Raw genomic sequence first — 25,936 nt, 5'->3', positions numbered from 1 at the left:
CAACATTAATAAATAGACAATAAATACAAAATAAACAAAAAATCACACTGAATTATTTAAAAAGCCAATGGCAGCTGGAACAAATTAGTTCTTAAGTCTATTTGTCCTACATGTTGGCAGATTATATCTGCGGCCAGACTTAAACTTCTTGGACAGGGGGTGGCTAGAATCAGCCAAAATTGACAGGGCCTTCTTCAAAACCCTGACCTTGTACAGATGAGTTAAGTAATTCAAGTTCATGCCTGCAATTTTGCTGCACACTTTAATGATACCCTGCAATCTGTTTCTATTTTTAAGGTTAAGTGACCCATACCAGCTGACAAAAGAAAACGTAAGGACAGATTCAATAAAACAGGAATAAAACATTTTCATAAAAGTATTATAAACATTAAATCTTCAAAGCTTATGAAAAAAGTACATATGTTGATGGGCTTTTCTACACACAGCATCCACCTGATACTCAAAGGTTAACTTGTCATCAGTGACAGTGCCAAGATATTTATACTGCTGCACAAACTCAACAGCCTGATCATTAAACACTACACAGGATATAACCATTGAGTTCCTCGTAAAATCTATGGTCACCTTTTTAGTTTTAGATACATTAATGTAAAAAAAGGATGACTTACACCAATCCGTGAATTCTTCCACTACAGGGCCATGATCAGAATCATCACTACTGAGGAGAGAAACGATCACTGAATCATCAGCAAACTTAATGATATGACGCCTCACAAATTGGTTTTGGCACTCGTTAGTGTATAGCACAAATAAAAGAGGCGAGAGGACGCACCACTGGGGAAATCCGGTGGAGGAGAAAGTAACATCTGATAAGACACCATTTACCTTCACATGTTGCGACCTTCCAGTTAAAAAATCCATCAGCCAACATATCAGGCCAGGATCAATGTTGTGGATACTGCCTAGCCTATCTGCTAAGATATGAGGCTGGATACAATTAAAAGCTGAGGAGTAATCAATAAAGACTAATCGTATAAAAGTCTTTGCACCCTCAAAGTGTGATTGAATCTTGTTTAATAGGGTGCCTGTCGCATCGTCAGCACCGCTACCTGACCTGTAGGCAAATTGGAACATCTTTCCAAAGACAAGGAATCCTATGTACCATCAGCACTAGGCCTTTTCCTCTTTTACGCCCCGGAAAAGTTTCAGGACCTTGCCCTTATCAACACCTACAATATTTTGTTCAAGATTAGCATTTTTGAAAACTGACAGTTCATCACTGAAATTATGAACATTAAAATGATTATAAAAATTATTTTCAGTTCATTAGAAAGGTCAAGGTCAAGCTTGCCATCAAAGGAAATTTGACATTTCTTAGACTGCATCCCCATCATTGATTTTACACCTTCCCATGCAGGGTGTGAATTACCAGTACTGAGCATATACTTAACTTTGTCCTTATTGCTACACTTAGCAAGCTTAATTTCTTTTTTTTTTTACTTGTTTCTGTAATTTTTTACTTGTTTCTGTTTCTGTCACATCCCCTTTGTTAAAACTAATATTTCTCTGTATAATTGTGTGTTTTACAGATTTGGATACCCATGGTTTATTATTTGGATCAATGGAAATTGATTTCCGGGGGATGACCAAATCCTCACAAAAAGTGATATATGCTGACACAGTCTCTGTAAGTTCATCCGAATCACCGCTGACATTTTTAAACATGTCCCAGTCTGTGCAACTATAACAGTCTTGGAAACATTCAATAGACTCCTCTGACCAGACTGGAACTAATTGTCGTTCCGGCTTGTTTCTCTTCAGGACCGGTTTATAGGATGGAACCAAATACACAACACTGTGGTCAGACATACCAAGTGGAGCTCTATGAAAGGATTTATAAGCTCCTTTGACAGATCCATCACAAAGGTCCAGACATTTAGTATGTTATGTCGAACATGTCACATACTGGTAAAAGTTACACAAAGACTTTCCTGGTTTACAGTGATTAAAATCACCCATAACAAGGTTTGGTGTGTCCGGCGCAATCCCTTGAAGCCATTGCTCTGTTTTTACAATAGCCCAAGTAGCCATATCAACATTAGCCTTCGGGTGAATATACACAAGCATAACAAAAACTGTGGAAACTCCCTGGGTAAATAAAAAGGGTCGTAGGGATACAGACAAGAGTTGACAATGTAAGGTGTGCATAATGTCTCCCTAACGACCACCGTTTTACACCAGTTTTTGTTGACATAGAAACACAAGCCTCCACCGAGTGATTTACTGGTCACTGTGGAGTCTCTGTCCAGGCGAAAAGATACCCCCGAAACCATCAATTTCCAGATCTGAATAAGGATCTTGTTCATTGAGCCATGTCTCCATTAGAGCAAGAAGACAAGCGCTGTTATCCTCCATCAGGAACTTGACATTTGCCTGAACCTCGTCAACTTTGTTACGGAGTGATTGAACATTAGCCAGGATGACTGTCGGAAGGGGTATCCCAGTGGCCCTGTCTCCTAAGCCTCTGGCATATGCCGCCACGCCTCCCCCTTTTCCTCACACCCATCGGCTTGGATGCCCAGCTCCAATTCCCCTCAGAAGGATCCTGCTGGATGATCTCCGTGGGGAAAGCTGCCGAGGGGTCCCACACCGGAGTTGCGCAGTAGCAGGAGGAACTCACGGCTATACTGGAGAGGCTCCCGGTACTCACAAAGTCCAATCAAAATGTGGCATACAACCATAAAAAGGAGAAAGAAGCCCGTCGAATTAAGGTGAGTCATTGTTGCTTCTGTTTGCCCGCAGAGTAGTTGAAGAAAACCAGTAGTGACGATAAAATAAAAGCAAAACAAGACAGGTTAAAACTAGCACACTGCCATCCTTCCTTTAAAAGTGGACATTCCACAGAGACTGCCCTGCTGTCTGTCACTGAGTCGCTGAGAGAGGCAAGAGCTGGATCCAGGTCATCCGTCCTGATTCTACTGGACCTTTCTGCAGCCTTTGACACAGTCAACCATCAGACTTTACTGTCCACCCTCTCTACTCTGGGCATCACAGGAACTGTGCTTGGCTGGATTAATTCCTATCTCTCAGGTAGGTCCTTCAAGGTAGCCTGGATATATGATGTGTCCAAGTCACATCAGCTACTTACTGGGGTACCTCAGGGCTCAGTGCTTGGGCCACTTCTCTTCTTTATATACACAACATCACTGGGACCCATCATTCAAGCACATAGGTTCTTTTACCACTGCTACGCCAATGTCACACAGCTCAGCTTGTCTTTCCAGACCAACGACACCACGATGACTGCTCAAATCTTGGCCTGTTTGGCAGATATCTCGGCCTGGATGAAGGAACACCACCTGTAACTTAACCCAGCAAAGACTGAGCTCCTCATCTTTCCAGCCAACCCTGCTGTTGAACACAACATCACCGTTCAGCTGGGTTCGACTACAATAACGCCTTCCGAAATGGTCAGAAATCTAGGGATAACCATCGATAACAACTCAGTTTCACAGACCACATCTCAAAGACAGCATGATCATGTAGATTTACACTCTACAATATCAGGAAAAAAGACCTTCCTCTCTGACAACTTCTTGATCAGTCACATGTCATACCTAGACTGTACTACTTTAACGCTCTCATTGCAGGCCTACCTTCATGCGCAATTAGGCCCCTGCAAATGATCCAGAATGCAGCAGTATGTCTGGTATTCAAGGAACCAAAGAGAGCGCATGTTACACAATTTCAAAGGACTTCAGTTAACAAAAAAGGTTGGGAACCCCTGGTTTCCAAACAAATGACAAAACACAACTGGTCCTGGATCAGTGTTTTCAGTGGGATGTTGGTGGAATACTCCTCAGTACGATCTACGCTCACCAGCTGCATCTCTGTCTGTGCAAAGCTGAAAAGCTGGCCTGACAGCAGGTTGGTGATCGGCAGCGCATAAGACAAAGACAGACCTACCAGACCTGACAGAAAAGAGAAATGCCAAGGCAGATTTTAGCACTTCAAACTTCTTGCAAAAGGGATTTTAATTTCATTACCTTCAAATGTAAAATTTCTAAAAGGGATAGTGCCAAAAACTCAAATAGGAACAGTAGACAGCCCAGGAAAGTTTTCCCATTTGCTTTTGTTCCTCCCCATCTTTACCTCGACCACTGGCTCCAACTCATTGGCCTCCACTTCCTCTCTGCTTATCCCATCTAAGAAAGATGCTTTGTTTACATGATTACAGTTGAGGTGTACTATAAAATAAGACTGCCACAAATTGTGTGGTCATTCAGCATTAATACCTTTCTCTTTTGCATTGCTGTTGTTCTTGCTGTCTTTAGGCACAGCTTTTACCAGAGACAGGACTTCATGTCTCTTAAAACAAAACCATTACTCATTTAGCAAATGAAAATCACAGCTATCAGGTATAAAACTCAAATAGTTAAGTATATATTAAAATTCTCTCATCATTTACTCACCCTCATGCCATCCCAGATGTGTATGACTTTCTTTCTTCTGCAGAACACAAATTTAGATATTTAGAAGAATATTGCAGCTCTGTAGGTCCATACAGTGCAAGTGAATGGGTGCCAGAATTTAGACACTCCAAAAAGCAAGCACTTCAGAAGTGATAGGATAGGTGTGGGTGAGAAACAGATCAATATTTAAGTCCTTTTTTGCTTTAAATTCTTCTCTCTGCCCAGTAAGGGCCGGTATGCATAAAGAATGTGAATCACCAAAAACACAAGAAGAATAAGGTGAAAGTGAAAATTAATGTGGCGATTGAGCAGGGTGGAGAATTTATTGTAAAAAAGGACTTAAATATTGATCTGTTTCTCACCCACACCTATCATATTGCTTTTGAAGATATTGATTTAACCACTGGAGTCTGACTTTTGGATCTTCAAAATTTTGCCACCCATTCACTTGCATTGTGAGGACCTACACAGCTGAGAAATTCTTCCAAAAATCTTAATTTGAGTTCGGCAAAAGAAAGAAAGTCATACACATCTGGGATGTCATGAGGGATGGATTACTTCTGTTTCCTTTATGAGATTTTTGGAGCTACAAAGGTCTTGTCACATTCTCTTGCATTGTATGGACCTACAGAGCTGATATATTCTTCTAAAAATCTTTGTTTGTGTTCTGAGGAAGAAAGAAAGTCATACACATCTGGGATGGCATGAGGATGAGTAAATGATGAGAGAATTTTCATTTTTGGGTGAACTATCCTGAAGTGTGAGGAAGCGCTGAATGCGGTCCAAAGACACCTTAGCCTCCAGTGTCCCATAAGCACCAGCTCAGATGGTCCAAACACACCTGTATTTCCCCCCATGGCTCTGACATCTGAGGGCTGAGGCATTGAGGGGTAGAATAAGCCTCCCCACAAGAGCCAATGTACTAAACATCTGCCAAACAAACAATACATGTAGGGCAATTAAACATTGGAGGGAGTGTGTATAACAATATTTGGCAATTTTAAATTCCTGTGATATTGAATCACTTAAGCACAGAGGTACTGGTAGGGCTGTTTGCACAATTTAAAGGGGCATGCACACCTTTGCAGCGGTGAGATTGTTTCCCAGTAGGACATATGTGATGAAGGTGAGGATAGAAATGACCACAGGTAGAGCAGCCCAGGTGTACACACACACACATCATCCAGGTACTTCAGAACCTTCAGATGATGTAACTCTTGTTTCCGGACCTCAGCAGTCTTCTAAGAGAAGTTTTACTCCCAATTATAATAATTTAGGATGCAAATTCCAAACAGGATCTCTGTATTCTTGCATCCTTGTGCACCAGCATATTTTTGTTGTTTTCAAGAATTCTGAATGCAATGACTTTATTCAAAGGCACAAGCAGCAGAGCCACGCCCACTTAGCTAGCATACTTGCTACAAACTTCAACACAACCAATAGGTAGTAGCGTAAACCAAAAGCCTTGTGCAACACTTGCAGAAGCCTGACATCCGATTGTTTTCCACATTCAGAAATCTTTTCTGGCTGGGCCTCACTCCAGGAGTTGTCCTGCAGGTTTCCTCTTGGAAGTCTATCCTGTCTCTCTGATCTCTCCAGATCACTTCGATTCAGACATTTCTGCCAGCACTGGTGGAACTGGAGAGTGACTGCTTTGGTACATAGCCGATGGGGCAGCTGGAAGACGTCACATGACCTCTGCAACAGTTACAGCTTCATCGAGCTCTGAGACAATTAAAGAAGCCACATTTTCGCCGTTACAGGAAAGGAGGTCCCTTTGAGTTCTGTGACAGGGAAAGGTATAACCAAGCAGGTAGACCAAAACCAGAACTGCCCTGGTTATTGTCAAGGCTAGACAGACTACATACAGAGTATCTGAGACACCAAAGTAAATGCTTTCTTGGATGTAAGCAGTGAGGGTGAAAGCTAGATTAGGGATGGAGATAATAACCACAACAGGAAGCACAACAGGACTTCGGTTTCTTAAGTAAATATACCTTTGTAAGACCATAACTCACCAAAATGGACCAACCAGGCCAACACACGCCACATTCATCAGCTAAGACGTCCAGTTATATGTCAAGGGCCTGGAGCTCAGAAACCAGAACCAAATCTCCACTAAAGAGGAGAGCCAACAACAGGGTAGATGCAGTCCTGAAGCCCCAGCCAATAGGAAGGGAGGACACAATATTGCTCAAACTGTGGGGAATAAGACAAGGATTGTGAAAAAGATAATAAGCAAAAATTGAGGTTACAGTGAAGCACTTACAATGGAAGTGAACGGGGCCATTATTTTGGAGGGTGTTAAAGCAGAAACGTGAAGCTTATAATTTTCTACAAGCACTTCCATTAATTGATCTGTTAAAACTTGTTTATTATCTGAGCTGTAAAGTCGTTTATGGTTGTTTTAGGGTTTACGGCGTTACAAAATGAAGTTGTAAAAATGGATGTTACTTTAGACAGAAAATGTTATGAAGTGATCTTATCACAATAAAATCATGTTTACACGAATACTGTTTACGTTTTGAGGCTATCATTTTGAAAAAGTGAGTATTTTAACATTTATGGATTGGCCCCATTCACTTCCATTGTACTGTATGTGCCTCACTATAAACCAGATTTTTGCTTTTTTAAAGAAAAGGATGTACAAGTAGAAATTTTTGTGGTAATCAACAATATGTCACAAATGCTTTCGATTGAGCTTAACTTGTATTGAACCCAGAATAGTACTTTAACACAAATAAAGAATTCGCAACTCATGTTTCGCAACCCATGTTACTTTCATAATCTGATGTATTTCTGAGAGAATCAGGAAAATTTACAAGAAAAAATTTAGGTGGGAACTTGATTTTATAAATCAGAATTGATTGGACTGTAAAGAGTGGGTGTACATACCAGAATGGAGCTAGTAGAAAAAATGCAGTCAAAAGTCATTTCAGAGGTGGAGCAAATAATTACATTTAAATGAAAGATTAGCAAAACAAACTTTTTTTCTTTGTAATAATGTGCACTAATTGTGCAAAATATGACCAAAAACATCTATTAAGAAAATATGCAAGTAATTAGGGTTGATTTGGATTTTATGTTGACTTTAAATAACAGAGGTGTACAACTGTTTTGTTCACACACATATTCCAATATTTGCTTCCAGAGTGGACATCATATAATGTATTACACCTACCTTGGCACCCTTATGTAACAGGCACTAATTATCGCAACAACTGCATGTGAAAGTGATCCCAATAGCTGGTTAAGACAGGGACTGATGGTGCCATTCTGCCACACAGGCAATGGATTATCCACATTAGTGTGACAGAGCTCTGATATTAGCTCAGATGGTCCAAACACACCTGTATTTCCCCCATGGCTCTGATATCTGAGGGCTGAAATACAGTCCTAGGGCAGACAGGTTTGAAAACATCTGTATTAGTGTCAGTACCAATAATTTTTTATAATTAAAGTTTAACATTTGCCCGCTAGAACTGATTTTTGTGGGAACTTTTTACATTTGCGAGGGAATTTACTGTATATATACATATGCTTACTATCATATTTTCCATCCAAACAACTTTTCTATTAGAAATATTTTCTATTCAACAATTCTATTATCACATGACAGTAAATACAGATATCTAACAGCTTCAGTTAACTACTGTGTCTGCAGAAGCAACCCTCTCACTAAATAGGCTTAACAGAGTTCATAAAATATATATGGCTACATGTTTACTCCATTTTTAAATATCTGGGGCATTTTTGTCACTTTCAGAGCCGATGGTTAGGCTATAAAATAATGCGTTGACAGTACTAATGCCCAAACATGCTGTCTTGGTAGACAGCTCACTAGGTTTTGAGACACAGCCGATGTCATACTGCATTGACATTTCCTGATTACATATATTAACAATGGGTATGTTCATATACTGTAACTGTATATACAATTTCACTGGGTTTAAACTTAAATGATTTTCAAATGTATCGACAGAAACATTTATTTCTGCAAAAGTTTAGTCTGATATATTCTATGAAGTATAAGTAGCTGATTTTTGTGATCTTATAATAGTTAACATTAGTATTAAACTCTGACGTAAAGATGACGAGTCCACACGGTTCTGCTAATACTTTTGTAGTAATACATTTGACAAGGCTCTGTCCCTGAGTATTTTATTCTCCAGACATTGTTTAATCAGCACAGACTGTGCAGTGACACACTGTGAGGGATCATTACGACTGCGACAGTCCCATTTAAAATAAATGTCCCCTGTCAACGTCATAAAATTTAGGAATCATTTACTCCAAAAAAAAAAAAAAAAAATTGTTTTTCGATTTACCATCATATCATTGCAAATCCTTTTGAGATATATATATATATATATATATATATATATATATATATATATATATATATATATATATATTTTTTTTTTTCATCCGTGGAACACAAAATTATACGTTTAGCAGAATATCAAAGCTACTCTTTTCCTTACGACAAAAGTGGATGGGTACTTGGCCTCTCAAGTGGTCCATATGACTTCAAAGTCTTATAAAGCCATCACTTTGTGTGAGAAAAATACAAATTTAAGTCATTATTCACTGAAAACTTTAACATCTATCCCATTATTTGCAGTGAACTCAACTGTGTGCAATGTCTGGTGAGGCATCAGGTTTGAATATGATCTGTGAGATCATATTCAAAGGCAAGAGTTAAGGTTTTTAGTGAATGATGACTTAAATTTTTATTTTCTCACACAAAGTGATGTTTATCATGCAAGGCTATTGCTAAATGGATTACTTTTATGGTACTTTTCAGAGTTTGAAAGCCTGCTTTCATTGTTAATAAAAGAACAGTGTGGACATTTAGCTAAACATCTTTTGTGTTCCAAGTAAGGAAGATATAGAGATTTATAATGCCATGAAGGTGATATAACTATGACAGATTTGTTATTTATGCATTAACTATCATGGTGAGATAATTATGACAGATTTATGTATGGGTTAACTATCACTTTAAATGTAACTATCATGTTCACCTCAAAAATACAGAGAAACTCAGAGCGTTGTGTTATGCTTTATTAGGTGAGGTGGAGAGGTGGTCTGACTGTAGAAAAAGATAGCAAGTTCTCTGGTCTAAGCTCCTTAATACAGGTTATACAAACACAGGATTACCTACCAATGTTCAAAGTCAGGGCTCCTTACAGATGGGGTATATCAAGGAAAGATAAAAGGACTCCTTTAAATCAGTCAAATCAAAAGGTATTTAAACCAAATAATTAACTTATCCACTCAGTGAAACCCCTGAATTTGGTCAGTGCACATAAATTGGCATTTCTTAACACTTCATAAGTTAGACCAAAAATAAAGCAGTTCTACAAATACAGACAAATCTCTTTAAATACGGGGTGCTGCAGACTAAGGCACCTTTTAGTTAATAAAAAGGGTAATCTATTAATCTTGCACATTATAGGAATGAAAACTATACAATGCTTTTTCTTCTCATTTACACTGTACACAGTCCACATCATTCATGATCGGCAGCACAAGCCAATGCACATTTGTGTAACAATTATCCTACATTTTATGCCCAAATACAACAGTATGAATTTAGACACTATACATACATACATGAGCACAGAATTTTTTTTTCCTATTAAGGCCTCTTTAAGAGAGCTTGTGCAAAAATTTAGATTAACTTAAATGGAATGACTTTATTTCACAAACCATTAGTTTGTAGCTGGTTTAACTGCACATAAGGTGAAATAAAAACTTTTATATATTCACAACCAGAATCGATCAGACCGATATCACCACAGAAATTTTGTCCTGTTTCATGAATTCAGAAAACAAACATGAGTTCTTGTTTATCTACATTTTTGCATGGATACTTAAACAATCTTAACAAACAGACATGTTTTCAAATATAAATTATTCCTTATTTCAAATGTGATAAAAAGTGGGTTACCACCTTTACACCTGTAGCAAGTCCCATGATATTTACCTTACCACCTCTGTACACAAAACGCAATTGTCAAACCAAGTAGTATGTAAAAGCCTAAACAAAAATCTTTTTTTAAAATCCAATCAACCAAGGTTTTATGAATCATGTTTAATAACTTTCAAGCTTCTGTTTAAAAGTCTAAATCAGCCATAAAATTCATTCAACAACTTAAATTACTTCAAATGGGTTAAAGAGTTTGTCCACAGAGTTACTTCTGAATTAAAATTTGCCAAAGTATGTAAAAATGTATGTTTGAATGTATGAAAACAAACATTTACACAATAATAGCCAGGAAACACTGAGGGGGCACGATAGCTAAAATAACCAAAAACATACATGTGAATAATTTGAAATGAGACGGGAAAGGATATTTTTTTGGCTGGAGTGTTTGTTGATGCTGTAGTTCAAACTGAGATAGACTTCCTTTCCACTCCGTACGAAGAAATCAACCAGACACAACTGGTATCCATGTGTTCTTTGTATCTCAGGTAAGGGCCACACGTGCAGCTGGCCAGCCTTTCTCTGACAATGAGTATAAGTTAAAAAAGGGGACAGCAGGAGTGTAGTCTGAAATGGCTGGTATTAACAGGTGACTTTCCAGGGGCATATCGTACACATGAAGGGGGTTGACCTCTTTGTTTTCTCCCTTCTTTCAAAGCCCTGGGAAGAGCGTTTCCCCCCCAAAGTTCTTGAAACCAGGTAAAAGGAGCTGTTCACAGGGTCTTTGTGTTGATGTGTGTTTTGTAATGCTTTGTGAGGTGGTCACTCCGCATGAAACGTTTCTGACACTTATTGCACTCAAAACGTTTGTCTCCTGAAAACAGATACAAACACACACAAGTGTTAATTAATGTGATGAACTACACCTGTGGTTACATTCAGAAAAGTGAAGTTAGTTCTGAGAAAAGGTCTAGCAACACTTGCTAGCAGATGCCACTTGGTTTGATATTTTGGTTTATAATGCAGTTGACATTCAGACATCTTTAAGTGTTACTCAAGTCTTAATATATAAAAGTATATTGGTTTGTTCTGTACCTGTGTGTGTCCTGGCGTGTCGTTGCAGTTCATCACTGCGTGTGAATCGTTTTCCGCAGAAGACCCAGCTGCACACAAAGGGTCTCTCACCAGTGTGCAGCCGGACATGCGCCCGCAGTAGGGATGTCTTTCGGAAGGTTTTTTCACAGCCTGCTATGTGGCAGATGTGTTTTCTTTTCCCCACCTCTCCTGGCCTGCAGCAAACAAAAACCACGTCACTACAGTTTTCAACATTGTTTTCATGGTCAACATGAAGACATTGCATCATCAAAGTAATAGATCAATCTTTATCTGTCATCTTTTGTAATCTTATTTAAGCATACTTGGATTCAGTCTTCACTGGGAAAGTTCATTTCAAATGGATTTTAAGGAATAGTTCACCCAAAAATGAAAGTTCTCTCATCATTTACTCACCCTCATGCCATCCCAGATGTGTATGACTTTCTTTCTTCTGCAGAACACCAATTTTGATTTTTAGAAGTATATCTCAGCTCTTTAGGTCCATACAATGCAACAGAATGGTGGCCAGAATTCGGAAGCTCCAAAAAGCACATAAAGCCAGCATAAAAATAATCCATACGACTGCAGTGGTTTAATCCATGTCTTCTGAAGCGATCCAATTGGTTTTGAGTGAGAACAGACCAAAATGTAATTACTTTTTCACTATAAATCTTGACAGCAGTTTCCTTGGCAATCATGATTTCAAGTTCGATTACACTTCCTATACAGTTGAAATCAGAAGTTTACATACACTTAGGTTGAAGTCATTAAAACTTATTTTTTAACCACTTCACAGATTTCATATTAGCAAACTATCATTTTGGCAAGTCGTTTAGGACATCTACTTTGTGCATGACGTGTAATTTTTCCAACAATTGTTTACAAACAGATTGTTTCACTTTGAATTGACTATATCACAATTCCAGTAGGTCAGAAGTTAACATACACTAAGTTAACTGTGCCTTTAAGCAGCTTGGGAAATTCCAGAAAATTATGTCAAGCCTTTAGGCAATTAGCTTCTGATAGGCTAATTGGAGTCAATTGGAGGTGTACCTGTGGATGTATTTTAAGGCCTACCTTCAAACTCAGTACCTCTTTGCTTAACATCATGGGAAAATCAAAAGAAATCAGCCAAGACCTCAGAAAAACCTCCACAAGTCTGGTTTATCATTGGGAGCAATTTCCAAATGGCTGAAGGTACTATGTTCATCTGTACAAACAAAAGTACTCAAGTATAAACACCATGGGACCACGCAGGCATCATACCGCTCAGGAAGGAGATGCATTCTGTCTCCTAGAGATGAACGTAGTTTGGAGCGAAAAGTGCAAATTAATCCCAGAACAACAGCAAAGGACCTCGTGAGGAAACAGGTAGACAAGTATCTATATCCACAGTAAAACGAGTCCTATATCGACATAACCTGAAAGGCTGCTCAGCAAGGAAGAAGCCACTGCTCCAAAAGTGCCATAAAAAAGCCAGACTACAGTTTGCAAGTGCACATGGGGACAAAGATCTTACTTTTTGGAGAAATGTCCTCTGGTCTGATGAAACAAATATTTAACTGTTTGGCCATAATGACCATCATTATTTTTGGAGGAAAAAGGGTGAGGCTTGCAAGCCGAAGATCACCATCACAACCGTGAAGCATGGGGGTGGCAGCATCATGTTGTGGGGGTGCTTTGCTGCAGGAGGGACTGGTGCACTTCACAAAATAGATGGCATCATGAGGAAGGAAAATTACGTGAATATATTGAAGCAACATCTCAAGACATCAGCCAGGAAGTTAAAGCTCGGTCGCAAAAGGGTCCTCCAAATGGACAATGACCCCAAGCATACCTCCAAAGTTGTGGCAAAATGGCTGAAGGACAACAACGTCAAGGTATTGGAGTGGCCATCACAAAGCCCTGACCTCAATCCGAACTGAAAAAGCGTGTGCGAGCAAGGAGGCCTACAAACCTGACTCAGTTACACCAGTTCTGTCTGGAGGAATGGGCCAAAATTCCAGCAACTTATTGCGAGAAGCTTGTGGAAGGCTACCCAAGATGTTTGACCCAAGTTAAACAATTTAAAGGCAATGCTACCAAATACTAACAAAGTGTATGTAAACTTATGACCCACTGGGAATGTGATGAAAGAAATAAAATGAAATAAATTATTCTCTCTACTACTATTCAGACATTTCACATTCTTAAAATAAAGTAGTGATCCTAACTGATGTAAGACAGGGAATGTTTTCTACAATAAAATTTCAGGAATGGTGAAAAACTGAGTTTAAATGTGTTTGGCTAAGGTGTATGTAAACTTCTGACTTCAACTGTAGACCATTTCAAGGACTGTTCGTTGGTGACGTCAAGTGACGTCATTGTTACATGAACATTTCCAGTTTGTCAAAACAGAGACTATTTAGCAGAGACGGGCCACTTCTGTTAAAATGAATGGGAGAAATTGGAACACACAGTGGTCAATGGAAGTAGAAAGGAAGTCCCGCTTACAGGTAAAACAGCCAATCACTTTTAGATACAGAAAATGCCTGTCAATCAACTCGAGAACGCGCATGCGCATTAGCTATACAAGACGGTAAAAACGCACAATTTATTATACCAGTTGTAACAGAACAACATGCCTCTCCCGTGGATCATCGTCGCCCTAAGGTGACTTTTCCCCATTTGGCGACTCGTGATGGAGCTCACCTGAACCCAATGAAGAGCTTCATCACCGTTGCATTTAAACACTGAGCGCACCTCTCTTCGGAAGACCGGTCTCTACCTGCTAGTGTCGTCGCAGGTCCAGGAACAGAGTGGGGAGGAAGTTAGATGCGTTGCCAGACCCGCACCCGGAACCCCAGTGCAAGTTAGATGCGACGCCATGAATTGGAGCACACGTCGCGGTCGCCGGGCCAGAATGCTGGGCTGCTATTCCCCTCGAGTGCCGACACCCAGGGAAGTCGGGCCGCTCGAGTGAAGGGAGCGCGTTGCGGCTGCCGGGACCCCTCCTACTATCACCTGGACCTTACCCTGTCTTCACTACTCTTCTTTCACATAGCACTTTCCACCATGAAGAACATACAACCCCATTGTTTTGGACACTATCCCCTTTGGACATTTTATTCCCCCTTTTCTGTTGTTTATTATTTTAAATAAATGCCTCTCCAAAGCCTGAATCCACACCCACTTTGTCCATCTCTTTCTCACCCCACCACACAGTGTGGACAGATTTTACTGCTTATTTTAAATATGTTCTTTTATCGTAATCTTGGCCAACCGTTTTGGAGATTTCGGTCTTTCCCCCCTTCAAGTACATAGGAGCTGCACTTTCATGCCGCTTGTTTACATAAAAATAGCTGCCAAAACTGCCCAAATTAACGTTCCAAAAATAGCCGTCAAGTGGACTGACTTACCTTGAAAAAGAGACTTTGTTAAAAGGATCTGGAAATACATCTGGACCATTCTAATTCCTTTGTTTTTGTTTACATTCTTGAAATGGTCAATAGCGCCATCTAGCGCTCTGTGCATGCATCAAGCACTAGGAAGTGTAATCAAGCTTGAAATCATGATTGTGCTTAGAGACTGCAATGGCAAGATGTACAGTGATAAAGGAGTTATAAGCATTTGGATCACTTCAGAAGACACTGATTAAACCACTGGAGTCATATGGATTACTTGTATGATGCCTTTATGTGATATTTGGACATTCTGAGTTCTGACCACCATTCCCTTGCATTGTATGGAGCTACAGAGCAGAGATATTCTTCTAAAAATCTTCATTTGTGTTCTGCAGAAGACAAAAAGTCATACACATCTCGGATGGCATGGGGGTGAGTTAATGATAAGATTATTATCATTTTTGGGTGAACTATGCCTTTAAAGTTGCCTACCTCTTTTCTGCATCTTTGCAGTTTGGGCAGGTGCAGGCCATGCGCCGTTTTTTTTCTCCAGGCTGACTGTGCAATTCCAATGCGAGTGTCTGTGCTTGCTCCACCTGCATGGTCTGTGTTTGGGTACTGCCCAGCTGTAGACCCCCACCTGGAACCGTCTGCACAGTGAGATGCTGCTGGCCTAAAAAAAAAAAAATAATTTCCATAAACACACACACATCACACACAGCCATTCAGTTACTTTATTTTTAAAGTCATAGTACAGAGATGATGGAAAAGAGAAGGGGAAACGAGAATTGTTACAATTGTTGAACTCGCATCACCCACATGAGCATCACAGCTCAACATGTCAAAACATGGAAGCTATTCAATAGGCCACTGCTCTGACAATCTTACATTACTATAACACACTCATAATCAGATTTATTAGGAGTGTCTGGTTCACTGTATATGAACAGACAGAATGGCGATGGCAATTATTGAAACGTGTGAAGCACACTCACTCACCCCCGGCGTTGGTGATAGTTACAGGAACACCCTGCACCTGCACACCATTAATACTGATGGTCTGAACAGCCTGAGCAGCAGAAGCTAGCTGGGCTGCATTCAGTGTTATCAGACCCTCTCTAGCCGGGGCAATCTTAGGAAGAGTCCTCTCTTTCCGTGTCCCTGTTTGGGCCTTTTTAGAGACCACTGCTGGTGTGGGGGTGCTGGCTGATGAGGTTGGTGTAGTCACCATGGCCTCCTGTAGCTGTACAGCCTGCCATTCACCTGAGGCTGTTTTAATCAGCACCTGGGAGAGCATGCAATACACATGTCTAACTTTAATGTCAATATATCTTCGGTACCTATGAGAACATCAGATATTTGACTCCTTGATTCACGTTTAAACTTGAGAACTGTAGACAGGCTAAAAAAGATTTTACATTATTTGACAGTATGAAAATATAAGGTTTTTAAAAGTACCTGTGTGGGTTCTGGAGGTGTAACTTGCACACTGGGGGTGACTGTCTGTCTCTGTGGTACAGGGGGAAGTGTGGCAGAGGCGGCCTGTACCACTTTTAATGCCTGCGGGGGGATCTGAACAACCTGTTGGTCTGATTTCTGCTGAACCAACTGCACCTGCTGCACCACAGCAGGCTGACTCCCCCCTGGACTTTGCACGATCAGGAGATTATTCCCTGCCTAGGACAAGATATTATAATGAACATACACATTCAAAAATAATGGGTGGATCTCATTAAAAACATGACCAGGAATTTTCCTGCACTGAAAATTCAATGTAAGCAAAATGTTTTTTTTTTTTTTTTTAAATACACAATACATCCGCTTCTCATGTAAAAAAAAACCATGCATTTTCCTGGTTTTCCAAGATTTGTTTTCTCGGGAGAATATCACTATAGCAACTATCACCATAGATCTTTGCTGATAACAGATAGTTCCAAAAAGCCACTATCAGCACAGATTCATTGGTAAAACTGATATATTAATCTACCTCTAATTACGGCAAATATTCAGGTCATGGGACAAAGCCCACATTCTTGGATTAAGTAGGAATGTATTCAAACCAGAGATCTTTTATATTGAGATAACCAGGGGTGTAAAGTAACGAATTATAAATACTCATGTTACTGTAATTAACTACTTTTTCCCAAGAATTGCACTTTAAGTAGTTTAAAAAAAATTTATTTTTACTTTTACTTGAGTACATTTTAAGTGCTGTAACTGTACTTTTACTGCGCTATTTTCCCACCGTCTGTGTTCACTACTTCCCTGTCCTGATTTTATTTTTATCTATCAACATGATTGGCTAGGGAAAGTCTCGTGACTCCCATCAAATCACACGTAAAAAAACTTGAATGGCAGTTGCAGATCTGGCGGCAACTGTGGAGGATGCCTCAAGCACAGTTTACAGCTGAACATAACCGGCCGCACCTGAAAGGGCTTTTCGCAGTGAAAAAGGCCAATTGCTTGATCGTGTCATGTGAGTTTAACTAGCTCAAGCCATATATCAGCATTTATCCTGCCTGTAATTTGAAGAAACATATCGAGGTAAATTTCATATTTCTGCTTACTAGATTCTGTGTGGCTATAACGTAGACTGTAATTTAACTATCTATCACTGAGATTATTGGGCTGCTGTGAGAGATTAATGCAATGTTATCAATAGGGCTGGGAAATAAAATGATCTATATGTTTATCGGAAAAAAGAGAGATGTCCTCGATCAAACTTTTGAGTAATTTTCTATATTTAGCCTATGTTCTACATCTAGAACAGGGGTGTTCATTACATCAATCGCGATAGCAAGACAACCACTGGTTGGTTGATCTAGATGAAATATAAAAGATTGACTTTTTATTTCCTGACGTCTGTAGCTGCGCGCTGTTTGATTGACAGGCGGTTAATGTTTGTATGCTTTACATGCGCGTGTGTTCCGAAAGCGCTAATGCAGGTACGCACCTAAATGGTCAAATACACTTTATAATTCCGCCTTTGCCCGTCTTGGTGATGATTTAATGTAAACACAGTCGTTTATGTCTAAAGTGAACTTAAACAGTGGGACAAAAAGCGTATTTGCATCAAAATGTTGGACTTGAAGTGTACATGTAACCGAATTGAGCACTGTCTGGAAGGCTATGTCATATAAAGGCTATTAATCAAACAACATAAACAAGGAAATGAGAAAACCACTCACTACTTTTGGCTGAATAACTTGAGTAGCTTTAAAAGTATTAATGTAATAGAATAAAACAGTGACATTTTTAATAATAATATATTTTTTAAATATTGTTCATTTTTTTTAATAATACTGACCCTTGATGTAGAGAGTGTGTTAATTGGTATAATAAATTACCAGGAAAGTAGAGATGATAAAATAATTTATAATTATGTTTAGCCTTTATAAAGATAGAAAAGTATCAACATTTGTAGAGCAATACTTCAGCAGAACATTCCACCAGTCACAAACTTCAGAAAATTGTGCATCATGCATTAGAATGAGACCACAACTATATCTTGGCTTAAAAGATACAAGAACTAAATCAATGTTGAACATTATATCTCGAAAGGAGGACAATGTGGCCCCCCATGTGCTACTTAAAGAAATAATTCACACAAAAATGAAAATTCTCTTATCATTTACTCACCCTCATGCCAAAAAGCACACAAAAACAGCATAAAAGTAATACATACAACTCCAGTGGTTTAATCCATGACTTCAGAATTGATATGACAGGTGTGGGTGAGAAACAGATCAATATTTAAGTCCATTTTTGCTAGAAATTCTTCTCTCTGCCCAGTAGGTGGCGATATGCATGAAGAATGTGAATCACCAAAAACACAAGAAGAAAGTGAAAGTTAAAGTGGAGATTGACTGAGCAGGGAGTAATAGTAAAAAAGGACTTAAATATTGATCTGTTTTTCACCTACACTTATCACTTCTGAAGACATTAATTTTACCGTATGGAGTCGTATGGATTACTTTAATGCTTCCTTTATGACATTTTTGGATCTTCGGAGTTCTGGTTACCATTCACTTTCATTGTATGGACCAAAAGAGCTGAGATATTCTTCTAAAAATCTTAAATTGTGTTCTGCAGAAGAAAGAAAGTCATACACATCCAGGATGGCATGAGGGTGAGTAAATGATGAGAGAATGTTCATTTTTGGGTGAATTTTTCCTTTTTAAGCGTGATGTAGGCCCTGTACCAAACAACTTTTCCCATGCCTGCTCCACCTCCTCTATTGTGCAGGACATGACGTGCCAAGTGATCCTGCTTATTTAGCATTTTTCTGCATTCCTTGCATTGTTTGAACATGTTTTATGCACAACAATAATGCTCTGTCGGCATTAAGGGAAATTTAGACCCTACACATAAACTGATTTTAATGTAATTGTTTCATACATTACGATTTAAAATGGTGATCAGTGTACTGAAAATAACTTTTTAATCTTTTCATTTCTGTTATCATGTCTCCCTTTTATTTTTTGGAATCAGATTCATGTAGTTTATCATAGATAAGTGATGTATTTTAAAAGTTGGCATACAGTGTTCATTATAATGGGGCATAGGTTTTGCAACTCGGTACTCAATACTCACTACTCATGAGTACTTTTAAATGAGCTACTCTTTTACTCTTACTTGAGTAGTTTTTAGGACAGCTACTTTTACTCTACTCACACTACAATTTTTGGGAAGTAACAGTACTTCTACTTGAGTATGATTTTTTGAGATAACAACCTCTGCATTTTACCATAGGACAGAGCGTAAATCACCGTTTGCGGATAGCATACATATGAATTGGGAGAGCCGCAAAATTATCCGTGTTTTCTCGTATAAAACAGTTATTTTTTTCCTAGTAAACTGCACACATAGTTCATTCCAAAAGGATTTAGTGTAAAACATGTTGAGGGTTAACAGATAGGTGGTCAATTTATTAAGTGATGAGCTGTTTCCTCACAAAAGCAGTTTATACAGCACACTGGCCCCTGGTCTCCTCGCCAGTGTACCGCCCATAGAATGTCTATGGGACAGCCGTACTATGCATTTTGTGGCTAACCTTGTAGGCTCCCTTTGGTAGAAGGGCTCTGTTCATACTACTCACCTGCATGCCTAAAGAATGTACTTTATTATTACCGGCCGAGAAGTGCATCCTTCATCAAATGCAGACCACACTCTGACAGAACATGATTTCGGACACGGCAGTTCTTAGAAAGCAAAAGAAGAACTACAGAAATTCGCACATACCTGAATTATATTATCAGCTGTGGTCTCTATTAGCAATGCCTCCACCTGCTCTGCCACTGGTGGCGGTGAGGCTGGTTGAGGTGCTGGTGTGGGTGAGGCTACAGCCACCTGCCTCTTCCTTCCCCTCTTGCCCTTCACTGGAGCAGTAGCAGTCTCTGTGACAACCTGAGCTCCTCCCACATCACCCGTAGTAACGTTGAGAGGCAGCGTGAGTCCACTAGGAAGTCGTACAACATTAGCATTTGCATTATTCGGTCGACGCTTTAGTGAGGATGGCTTGATCGCCACTGTCTTTTGTGGCGTAACTGGCGCTGGAGCCAAAGGTGGTGGGGCGGGTGTGGCAGCCTGAACTGTTACAGGTGAGGTGAAAAAGGCCTGGTTGGTTCCAGGGATGATCTGGATCTGTCCTCCCTGAGGCATCATCTGAATGGTCTGAGACCCCTGGAACTGAGGAATCACCTGGTACTGGATGTTGGGAGTGGATGTGCCTGCCGGGCGTGAAGGGCTCTGTATAGTGAAGACTATGGGACTGGCCCCTGAGGAACCAAGGCCTGCAGGCAGCTGGATAAGATTCCCTTTTGCTGAGAGGAACCCAAGGTTTTTGGGTGGAGCCGGAGCAATAGGGGCGGGCTTGATGGGGTGCAGACGCCGTGTGGTTGGCTGAGCCGGTGGCGTGCTGACTGGGGCTTGGGCAGCAGGAGGCCCGATCTTACTGCAGGTAGCTGCCAGAAGGGCCAGTGGGGAGGGCTGTGAATCCTAAGAAAATGTGGATACACTATTACCAACAACAAACTTGATTTAACATAGTTTGCTGACAGCTTCAAATTTGTTTTAAAAAAGGTGTTGAAAACTCTCCCCAAAACAACTGAATTTCATTCTCAATGCAAACTATTAACTAAAAAACTAAAGTAAACTTGCAATTTTGTACATTTAGAAATAATGTGAGAATAAAGACTGTGAAGTGATACAAGAGACACAAAACTACCACAGCTTTGTAGCAAACAGGTTGCCTCGGACAGTCAATTATACAATTTAGCTGTCATTATACCAAATCTTTTGACTACAAAATGCCACGATTGACCAATCAGAATCATGTATTCCATAGAGCTGATTATTAATACAATATAAAAGTAGAATATGGCTTAAAAAAACATATATGGTTGTTTGTAGATCACAGGGAACCTACTTGAGAAGTGGTGGTAGAGGGCTGAAGATATTCACTGGGGCTGACTGCGACAGTGGTGGCCATACTGTCCTTTTGATCTGTGAGAAGAAGATGTATCTATTTATGTAAAGAAAACATCAGAACTACCCAACTATGATTTCAATTTGAGAGAGGAGTGACGCAGCAGGAATTCTTTGAGCAACTGAACTCAGCAACATTCTGTAGTTCCGTGCTTAGAATTTCTTTGCCCTTCCTTATTATTCTCATGCACCACAGTTTTGTAATCACTGTTTCCATAGACAACCAGGAATACCCAAAATCAAAATCCGTATTTGTGAGGATTTCAAAAAGGGAAGGAAAAAAAAAAACATGAAAGTTGTTCACTTTCAGTTATGTGTGTAGCTAAGGAGGCGTCACCATTGATTACCTAAACACTGGATAGGAGTGATTCACTGGGATAGGGTTTAAATTCAAACCTCTAATAGCACGCGATGGCAGAGGCACTTTACACCACCAGCAAATGCTAAACTATACAAAACTCTGTGGTAAACACACAGCATTGCCCCCACTGACCCCGCATGTACAAAGATCTCAGATCCCAACCCAAATAAACACTAGATGTTTTGTTGCCTTCCAACTGGCTGCCACAGTTAGCTAAATGCACTGCTTGTAACCATTATTTTGGCTTTCTTTTAAGTCTACAAGTGTACTAATAAGTCTGAAGTCAACATGAGAGAGACCTAGACTACAGTGATCACTAAGCCATCAAATTCAACAGTTCTGCCACTTTACACTATGAAAACTTGCTCTCACAACCAGTTTACAGGCTGTCTGATCTTGTTTCACCCATGCGCTCTCACTGACAGATACGTGCAAATGGATGAGTTAGGGGCCGTGCACACCAAACGTGTTATTTCATGCATCTGCTCTGTTTTTCATTGTTTTCCTATGTAAATGCACTGGACAAACATCCTTGACTGCTGCACCGAATCTCACTGTTTCTTCAGTGTCTCACGATGAACCGGCAAATTTTTAGAACTTCAGGTTTCAAAAACGCATGTCGAGACACCTGCGCTCTGTTTCATTTGCAGGGGTGGGTTTATGATTTCTGAAGCCCCAATCAACCGACCAACCCGGGGTGCCATTTAGAAAATTTTAGCTTATAATTTACATAAAATTGATTTGAAATTCATCAGCCGTTGTAGCCAAGAACATTCATACTGTTTTATGAAATAAAAATCTAGTTAAAGATAATTAATGCCTGTTTTCCAGTTTTTCCACAATACAGTGATTAAAAAAGCAATTCTTACCTACATATATGTTTACAAAACACTTTTTTAATGAACAGGGTGTGCAAAACCTACTACTTCACCCAATAACATTTTGGAATTCAGTTGTTATTTATTAATGTTATAACCCAACAATTATTTATTGTTGTCCAGTTTGTCATTATAATATGATACAGTATTATTATTATTATTACTTTGATGATTTGATGCAATAGTAATATATTCCTGTCTTATTTACTTTCACCTGGAGCTTATATTCTGGCGCTGTAATGTATTGTTCACCATGTTGCAAAAGTCTGTATTTTTTGTAAGTATTGTAGGCAACATTCGTAACAGTATTGTAACAGTAAACATACACGGCAGCCCCTCAGCACACTAGAGCAGAAGAGAAAAAAAAAAAACTTTGCTTGGTGCAGAACAATTCTGTATAACATACAGAATAATGTTAAACATCGTAACAGTCACCTCTTTGCAACCTGAACTTGTTTAGAACATTAAATCTTTGAGACACCTATGCTTACAATCTAGATGCAGCGTAACGAATGAAACAGAGCGCAGGTGTCTCGACATGCGTTTTTGAAACCTGAAGTTCTCATTAACTTGACACAGTGTCTAAAAATGTGCCGGTTCATCGTGAGACACTGAAGAAACAGCAAGACGCAGTTCTAACTAGGGATGGGCACGAGTACTCGAGTAACGATGATCGATGTTGATCAAGTATGATGTGACTTTTCACTTAATTCGAAATTCAGTGACAATTACCTGACAACTAAACACAAACGTGTCGAAGAGGGAGCTTATTTTTAATTCTGAGATCGATTACATTGTGATTTTGAGGGGTACACTGATTGTCAGAGATGTCTCATAGCAACCAAACTGATATACGACGTTGCAATGCTATCGTAACGATCATCAAAAGAGAGTGTAATTAACCGTGTTTTCAACACCTGTCTCTGCAAAACATTTGTCACTGACTGTAAACTTCCCTGCCCTGGGTGCCGAAATGTTTGCGTGAAGTAACACACACCTGCATCTTGACGAAATGGGAGTTGAAGAGTTTCCAAGTTATAAGTCTGACATATAAGTCCGACATAAAGTGTCATTCCGTTGCACTTTCCCCAGTTGAAAGGTGGAAATTCCGATTCTCCGTGTTGAATAGAACGCTTCATAATTCATCACAGCAACAACAATACGGAGCATCGCGGCTTTCCCCACAGGAGCGAACACTTGGGGACACACACACACACACCAGGCACATGTGGCAGTGGACTCAACACGCTGCGAGTGTTTCAAAAAGTTAGACAGAGTGCAGCTAAATGGAACAGAATGCAGCATCTTCAAAACTGAACTTCAACTTAACACGCATATTAAAAACGCGATGGCTACGGCATCTCCTGTTAAGCCAAACGTGATTTGAAAATAGACGGTTCAGACAGTCACTATAAAAACTGGTGCGCACTTACTAAGATTACTACGGTAGCCTGAAGGAAGAACAGACAGATGTGCATTCTTTCATAGAGTTGGGCAGCAAATCTTCACATAATGACAAAATATGATGCATTATATTTTGATTATGCAATCGTTTGTACATTTTGTAACAGATTATTTTATATCAGCCTATAATAATGAATAGACGATACACTGGAACAAGACACAATGCAGCAGCCAAAGACGTTTGTTAGACATGTTATTATATATACTGTTATGTACATGTCATTGCCCCTCGAGTACTCGACAAGTACTCAAATAATTAGTCCGAGTACTCGAGTAGACAAAATGACCAGTATGCCCATCCCTAGTTCTAACGTGAACCGGCTTCTAACGTGAACCGCTCTGATAGTGCTGAGAACAGCGTATTCGCACATGTGCCCAGAACAACGTCACCCCTAAAGCGATTTTTGCAGAGCTTTCCTACAGGGCCCCCCGCAATTGCGTGGTGGTTAAAACCGCTACTGTTCATTCGTTGCGCTGCATCTAGATTGTAAGCGCAGGTGTCACAAAGATTTAATGTTCTAAACAAGTTCAGGTTGCAAAGAGGTGACTATTACGATGTTTAACATTATTCCAGATTGTTCTGCACCTAGCAAAGTTTTTTTTTCTCTTCTGCTCTAGTGTGCTGAGGGGCCTCCGTGCCTTGTATGTTTACTGTTACAATACTGTTACGAATGTTGCCTACAATACTTACAAAAAATACAGACTTTTGCAACATGGTGAACAATACATTACAGCGCCAGAATATAAGCTCCAGGTTAAAGTAAATAAGACAGGAATATATTACTATTGCATCAAATCCTCAAAGTTATAAAAATAATACTGTATCATATTATAATGACAAACTGGACAACAATAAATAATTGTTGGGTTATAACATTAATAAATAACAACTGAATTCCAAAATGTTACTGGGTGAAGTAGTAGGTTTTGCACACCCTGTTCATTAAAAAAGTGTTTTGTAAACATATATGTAGGTATAAACATATATGTATTGCTTTTTTATCACTGTATTGTGGAAAAACTGGAAAACAGGCATTAATTATCTTTAACTAGATTTTTATTTAATTAAACATTACGAATGTACTTGGCTACAACGTCTGATAGGATTAATTTAAAATTAGGATTTCAAATCAATTGTATGTAATTTATAAGCTAAAATGTTCTAAATGGCTCCCCGGGTTGGTCGGTTACTTGGGGCCTCAGAAATAGTAAACCCGCCCCTGCTCATAACCAGCTAATCAGATCATCATGCTGAAATTTATGACAGTTCTGAAACGTTTAGAGCTAATCAAAATAATCAAGTTTGTGCATTTAAATTTACGGCTAAATTTCGTGGTTGGAGGGAGTAAACGATCATTTTCTGCATAAGTCTAACTAGTTTGATATTAAGATGCAAGCTGAACCCAGCGGCTAACGCTTAACAAGCTAAACATCAGACAAGTGGTTGAGCTATGCTCATTGAATTGAATGCCTTAAATATTGTGGAAATCCGCTTGTCTAGATACTTTAATCAGCCTTCTACACGTTTACAGCTTTCTATGAGCATGCAGAGTGATATGAGAGTATGTGTGAGGAATAAGCAGGCAGAGAGAGTCTGAGTGCGCCGATGGAGAAGGAAACTGCTGGCTTAGCATGCTAAAGTGCTAACTAGCCAGATAAACTCTTCGCTGCGGAAAAGAAGCCTGATTCCGGAAGTGAGCATTTAGCGAAAACGCCGTGCTACACTTGATTTTTAAAACACGTATGTGCGTGCTAGGACATCAAATATATTTCACTTAAATCTCCGAAGGAAAGGTTTAGGAAAAGTAACATAGTAATATAAACATCAATGTTATAATTCCTACCCACCGCTCATGACGACATTCACTCTCCGTGAAGACTTGAAGAGCCCACACGGGAGACCG

The 25,936-nt window shown here is 39.5% G+C and overlaps 1 protein-coding gene and 1 pseudogene across 1 annotated transcript; both read right to left on the bottom strand.

Moving 5' to 3' along the window:
- The window catches only part of LOC127427778 (ATP-binding cassette sub-family C member 10-like), a 14,369-nt pseudogene extending 4,413 nt beyond the window's left edge, over window positions 1-9,956 (bottom strand).
- LOC127428367 (transcription factor Sp2-like) lies at window positions 9,480-25,936 on the bottom strand. The gene is made up of 8 exons (XM_051676708.1): window positions 25,881-25,936; window positions 21,271-21,347; window positions 20,085-20,840; window positions 16,302-16,520; window positions 15,843-16,128; window positions 15,336-15,516; window positions 11,461-11,654; window positions 9,480-11,239 (listed from the first exon to the last, which is right to left on the bottom strand). Exons 1-8 carry the CDS (start codon window positions 25,885-25,887, stop codon window positions 11,139-11,141), a joined length of 1,821 nt encoding a protein of 606 aa, XP_051532668.1. The 5' UTR covers window positions 25,888-25,936; the 3' UTR covers window positions 9,480-11,138.

This window comes from Myxocyprinus asiaticus, chromosome 37, assembly GCF_019703515.2.
Source record: "Myxocyprinus asiaticus isolate MX2 ecotype Aquarium Trade chromosome 37, UBuf_Myxa_2, whole genome shotgun sequence".
Lineage (NCBI taxonomy): Eukaryota > Metazoa > Chordata > Actinopteri > Cypriniformes > Catostomidae > Myxocyprinus > Myxocyprinus asiaticus.
Note: the sequence above shows the minus strand (reverse complement) of the source record. Positions and strands in the feature narration are given on the sequence as shown.